At 41.1% G+C, this 6787-nt stretch overlaps 1 protein-coding gene across 1 annotated transcript in view; it reads right to left on the minus strand.

Annotated features, from left to right (window-relative positions):
• Positions 1-3607: 3607 nt before the first annotated feature.
• APLF (aprataxin and PNKP like factor) overlaps positions 3608-6787 on the minus strand; it is a 25842-nt gene continuing 22662 nt past the window's right edge. Inside the window, exon 9 of the mRNA XM_009325006.1 lies at positions 3608-4599. Coding sequence (XP_009323281.1) covers positions 4397-4599 — 203 coding nt within the window. The 3' untranslated portion in view covers positions 3608-4396. The remainder of the gene's footprint in view (positions 4600-6787) is intronic.

The following is a 6787-nucleotide window of genomic DNA, read 5'->3' on the forward strand; positions in this document are numbered from 1 at the left end:
AGCGGGAGGGCTCAGGGGCCGCAGGGAGGGCTGAGGCCACGCACAGCTCAGCGCAGGACTGGCAAGGCCCAGTCGATGCTGGGTTTGGTTCCCCCTCGGCTCTTTCCCCCAAGAGGGCCTGTTCACAACAACAAGACAGGCACACGAGCCGGTCAAAACACGCGGTGTGGGTGCTGTGGAGAGCACCACGTCCACAAAGCCCTCCTCGCCATTGACTGGCAGCCATGAAGAGGACAGCGGTGCCTTCACCCTTCCACAGAGAGAAAGGGGATTTGGCCAAGCCCTGAAACACACTTCCACGTCAGTATCAACAATGTTCATGTTGACTCCCTTGAGCAAAACCATAAAGGAATAAACTGGAAATAAACCTGGTAAAACGCTGTAGTTGAGCATACGGCAATCTCTTATCCCCTTGTTGTCCAGACACAACTTTGGTTCAGTACAGGCAAAATGCCTGTTGTAGGAACCACAAAGACAGTGTCTTGTTGACGCATTATTTAATAGACATATTAATAACCAGTTAAAGTGTTAGAGAAAAAAAAACATTCAGAAGCCATCTGTTAATCTCTAAAACACCTCACGTATATAAATTAACAATCTTTGTTGAGCTCTTTGAGATCTGCTCATTACACATGGAATACAAAAGTTAAGGATTTCACTTTTCTAACAACAAATCTGAGTAATTTAGCACTGACACGGGGAAAATGCTACTCGAAAATCCCACTGATGTGAAGGTTTCACTTCAGCTTCTTGCAGATCTGGATCTTCAGAGTTTCAACAACTCTGGAAAGTTTCCACATTCTGGTATTTCCCAGATGTTGACCTTTCACACCGCAGGCATGTGCTTTGGCAGTGCCGAGTGTAGAACAGCCCCGAGGGAAACGCAGGAGCAAACCCCGGCTGCCCAAGGGATTGCCACAGAAAGCATGGCCTTTCCTCAGGGCTGAATTTAACGGGGTGGGTTTATGGCAGTTTGGCCAGCAATTGCTAGAGACATAGGGAAGTGTGGCCAGAAGGGCTTCTTCCAAATTGGGAAAGGTTGTACACAATGTGGAAATAATGGATATTCTTTTCCTTTGAGGGTGTAACCGCCATTCCTGTTGAATCTTGCTAAAATCAAGGCTATTGTACCTGAAGAGCTGGGTGGGACTGGCTAAAACTTCCAGCCTCCTGAGAGAGAGAGGCAGGTCTAGCTCCATGGTGGAGGGGTTTAGGGCATCAGCATCCCAGCAGGAAGACACAAATGAGAAGACACAACAAAAGCTGCAGGAACCATGAAAACAAATGCTCCTGTGTAACGCACTCACACTGCTTTCTGAAAAGGAAAGTGTGTCTGTGGTCCAAGTATGTGCACCAGCCCCACAGGCCCCCCCGTGGTTCTACCATATCCCCAGAGCAACATGGTTTGTCACGGCAGGATGGTGAAGAATTGATTATTGAGGGAGGAGGAGCAGAGGAAAATTAATTTAATTTAAACATTAAATTACATTATTTTACCTAAAGTGTTAAGTTTCAGTTCCCACTCAAAGAAATAAATTATCCAAGAGTTCATGTGTATTCAGGCAATCACAACAAAAAATGACAATAAAGAGGGGAGTGTGTGAAAGGAGCAACAAATCAGCCTAACACCTTGGCAAGGGCAGGTACCTGGATGTGGACTCCAGAAGGGATCCACGCCCTCTCACCTGACATTCCCATAAACAGGCTAACAGCCGTTAGTCTCAATCAAATCACTGACAACTGATGGAAAACCACTCCCAGAGTCATGCCTGGGCTGGGGTCTCCTGTTAATTCTTATCTGAAACAGTGTCCATTTCTGAGGATCACCCTTCAAGAAAGATACACGCCAATTAGAAAGCATCCAGAGACTACAACTAAGAAGGATCAGGGTTTCAGGAAACATGGTCTCATAGGATTAATCATAGGGTGAATGGACTTGTTTAATGTCAGGAAGAGAAGGCAGAAGAGAGCTGTGTAAGGGCCTTTAAATATGTAAAAGGATGTTGCAAATAAAAAGGGAATTAACTTCTCCCCATGCTCTGTGTTGAAGGCAAGGAGGCTTTAAATGAAGCAAAGGAAGTGCAGTTGAGGTGTTACGGGAAGAGAATTCAGGCAGTTTGAAAGAGAGATATGGTATCATGAGTTAAAAGAAGGGGGAATTACAGTTTGCACCTCATAATGCAAGGAACAGAGAGCTTACACACCTTAGCCCTGTCTTACGAAAATAGATAGGTACCCTCTAAGGTGACAGCTGAAGAAAAGCACTTCTTATTGATTTCATTTAAAGTACAGCATCTCAAAATACTTTTTTTCTGGGGCGGTAAAGACTTCACCAATCTATTTTTTGCAGAGCTACTAAGCATATATTACAGGATAATTTGATGCAGAGACTACATGGTGAAAAGTTATACTTTGCCTTTTGGAGGCAATTGGCATAGATAGTCAGAATGTGCCTTTTATTATTTCAGTAATATATTTACAGAATAAACTATAGCCAGAGTGAGTCTAATCATAGGACTATCTAGACTCAGCCCACTAAGTTGTGGTGCATTCCTGACTCACTGAAAAAAATATTGGGTAACTTGACATTTGAGGGTCTGCTGGGTGTCTGAGTAGTCTCATCTGCACCTCAAACACAGTAGTTTCGAAAATATTCCAATATCCTTGAGTTACAAGTTCATCCCTTCAGAAGATTAAAAACATATCCTGCTGTTAAGGAAAGAATACAAGAACAGGAAAATACGCTTAAACAGAGAGAACTTCAATCTACCAGTACAGAGCAGCTTGATTACGGCTTTAACTTTCCCAGTGTGCTGCTTTGGTCATACATAATTTTTTCAGTCCTGATGTATCAGTACTAAAACTTGATCTATCATGCAAAACCAAGAATTACTTCTAAATTTGCTTTTGTGATTACATATCTCACTGGTAGCCTCCACCAATAAAAAGCTATTTCTACTTTCAAAGTAAAGGCTAGTAGCTCCTGAGAGCAGCTTAAACAGCCATTCACAGGATAATGCTACGATACAGAATGCTTTGGCTTGAGGAAGATTATGGTCACAAAAATCATCAGACACTGTAAAAAACTAACTAGATTCTTTCTGTACGAAATAGCTTTAGCAAACAGTAAGCCACTGGCCAACAGAAGCTGATGTTCTCCAAATTCAGAACAGTTGCCCATCATGAATGTTTACATTTTCAGTATCTACGATTTTTGAGAGAAGCTTCTGACACACAATTGGCAAAAGATGATCCTGCATCCAAAAGCAGCCCAATGCCAGCTTGCAGCAGCAATGGCCATTTTATTTTAAGCAGAGAACATTTTGCCACCCAACTGAAAAGCTTGAGTGTTATTTGGATGTCTGTTTTCATCCATGATTGAGCAGATGTTCATCACAGGGGAACCAGAGCCACAGAAGAATGCTTCCCCTGCTGAATTTCAGGCCTGTGTCCAAAGAAGTGCCAAATTCACATAGCTCCAGTCATCTGTCCTGAAACACACTAAAACTTTTTAACTTTCTTGAAAGCTCAGGAAAGTTGTGAACACACCGAAGGCAAGATCTTCCAACAAAGTCTTTAGAAATCAGAGAGACACAGTTACACCTTGTTTGCCACAGTATGTTACAAGTTTAATTGTGCAAAAATACAGTCATCAAGACTTCAGCTTTGTTGTGAACTGAACACAATTCCAGCGACTTACAGGCATGGGAAGAGGTACTACTGTAACGAGAGCAAATACACCCTAATTGTTGTTGAGACAACCAGTGGTTCGATACACTGAGATAGTGTTCTCAAGTGATTTAGACAACCTGTATTTAACAACTGTACATCAAGAGAATCAAAGAAATGACACCTAAAAGGAAAGCTAGTAGCAGACTAATGAAGTTTAAGACTGCATTAACTCAAAAGAACATTAAAAAATGGTTTAGACAGATTCCCCAGTGATGGCCAACAATTAGTCTGCGATACTACAGGTATGAAGTATAACTCCTCTTCATTCAACATAGTACATATTGTGTTTCAGCAAAACAAAAGGCTTTTGTAATGCCAATATTTCTTTCAAGCACAGCAAGATGAAGCATTAACAACCTTTAAAATTGTATTTCAAACTATGAGACACCAATGGTGCTGCAAAAGAAATAGATGAGGAAAAAAAACAAAACAAAAAACTTGCAGAGCTCAGTCCTCTGGCTCCACCACTTAATAGAACCAAAAAACCCCCACCAAAATAGTACATATGGGCAAGAAAGGCATTGCTGAATCCTCTCCCCCATTAAAATCTTCCTGTAGTGCCGACATCACTGAGGAAAAAAAGAGTTTTCCAAGCAATTCCTCTCCTTGTGCATCCATGTTTTAACACAACCAGATTGGACATTCGTAATGTTGTTCCGTGCAGCTACTTTTTGGTCTTAACAAATCCACGTGCTTCTTGCAAAAGCGTTTCAACATCTTCGTTATCCTTGTCTTCCGAACTTGGTTCCCAGTCAGAGTCTTCATCAGTAGGTTCGCACTCCTCTTCCTCATCATCTATAAAGCTGTCATTAAGGTCATATTCATTTGGTTCATCATCGTCACCATCTTTCTCCACAGTCCTTTTTCCTGTAGGGACAAAAATGTCATATATTCATGAATCATAGTCTCTGGAAGGTCTCTCTCTTTCTGTATCTATCTAGTTAGTCTCTCTCCTCAAGAGGAGAGAGACTCAACTAAAGCATTCTACCCAATGCTTACTATTTTTATTTTCAAGACTTTCATGAAAAGCTGTACCATCTCTCTCTGACACCTACTGCAGCACTTACCAGTCTGATCACTTAGAAAGTTTTCCTTACTGGCTTTTCTTCCAACACTTGGAAAACAGTATCAGGCCTCTTCTGATATCAGAAGATGACAGTATCAGATAATGTCTTCTGATAACTCTCCTTTCCTTAAGGAGTGGCGCACACAATTTTCCTAGTCGTCTTCCTGCTACTTCTGTACCTAAACACCACATCTATCCTGCCATTTAGCCTCTAGGTATTGCTAGGCAGCTATTTTGACCCTAGATTTTCTGCCTTCATCCATACATACTTCCTTAGGGCTATTTTATACACATTCCCTTTGGAATCTGACATGGCTTTTAATTTCCATTCACTTCTTTCCTGAGCCTCAGGTAAGAGAAGGGAATCTGTTAGATCACCTCCTACATTCTCAACTGGGATCCACGCTGGATAGTCTGTGCTTCCTTCCTGAACATGGGTTAAGGAAACAACAAACACTGAACACTTCTTTCCTGAGCTGGGTGCAGCCTACCTGTTTCCCAGGTCAGTCTATTATATCGTGCTGCTTTCTAATCTGCTGTCTATCCATCTTCCTCACAACTTAGATTTTGTGATCAAATTGCCTTCTGCCTTCATAGTATTTCACAATGCTCTGTATTGGCAGGAATCAAAGACTAAGAAACCTCTATTGACAAGAAGCAGATGCTGTTTGCAGCATGTTCCTAAACTTTTTTAGACAGCTTGTTTTGCAGTATTCTTTTAATTACTCGAATATGTTAGCACATTTAAACCAAGTCCCAGAGGCAAGATAATTCTGCTATTTGAAGAAGCCTTATCTATCTGACTTGGGATTGTCTGTACAGAGCTGCTGCCATGGCAGCATTGCCTTCTCCTTTTATTTATCAGCAGCTGTGAACCTTCAACAAGTTTATTTCCACTGCTTTCTGATTTTGGCAGATGTGCGTCACCCTTGCTCCTCAAGCTTACATAGTCTCCCTTTTTTCTTACATGTCCACAATTCCTAACTAGCCACAGTCTGTTAATATTCCAATCGTGTTATTCTGCTCTGAAGTCATACCTTTGAGTAAAACCATGTTCCTTCCTCTTCTTTCCAGCCTCCAATTTTTGCATTCTTATCTCGTCTAGAGATAACCTGTCAATGATCTCATACAGATAATTTACCCGTTGAGCAATTCTTGTCATCATCTTTCATATGAAACTATAAACATGTATTTTCTCAGCTACAGACCCCAGTCCAAATCATCAACGTTTATATTAACCATAAGCATTTCTTAGCCACCTCTTGCAACCTCAGGTATTCAAGCTACACATGCGGTGAACAAACAAGAACACCAGTACTTTATGCAGTTAGATCACATCCTCCATCAGTTACATTTTTCTACTAGTGGATAATTCCAGAATTATCTTATGGTCCGATTAACATTTTATACTCTGTAGCAACTCTCACCCAAGGTTTTCAAAAGCATTTACAGCATTAGTCAAGTTTCTCAAAGATACACAATTTTATGGGTGAATTGTGCTAGAGGCACTGAATGACCTCCTAGAATAACATCAGCCACGTGTGACACAGCCAGTAATATAACTGAGAAACATCCTATGGCTAGCAATCCTGCGCTGAACTGTGCACCACCTAGCAGAAAATCCTGAAAATGCCAACTGCCAATTTGAGCTGTAATCCGCTATTATGCTTGCTAGTTTATTGTTTATCAGACTTCAGAGGAACTTAATCACATCATGTTTACCAGCAGAATTTCTTATAAGGATCACAGACTATGGTCCTGCAGAATGAATTATGTCTTGGAGGGGAGAGATCAAAACAAAGATGCTAAATACAATAAGAACAGAATCCCTCTTCTCAGCTTACAAGAATAATAAGCCCAAAACCTGCTTAGCAAAGAAAAGCTCTTCTTCACTTTCACAGCACTGTGGGTGGTATTTTACAACAGAAGTAGGAATTCTGGCAAAATACTGATTACTTCCAAACTTTATTTATTTATTTATTTTCCCTA

Source organism: Pygoscelis adeliae, unplaced genomic scaffold (assembly GCF_000699105.1).
Source record: "Pygoscelis adeliae isolate BGI_AS28 unplaced genomic scaffold, ASM69910v1 Scaffold46, whole genome shotgun sequence".
Taxonomy (NCBI): domain Eukaryota; kingdom Metazoa; phylum Chordata; class Aves; order Sphenisciformes; family Spheniscidae; genus Pygoscelis; species Pygoscelis adeliae.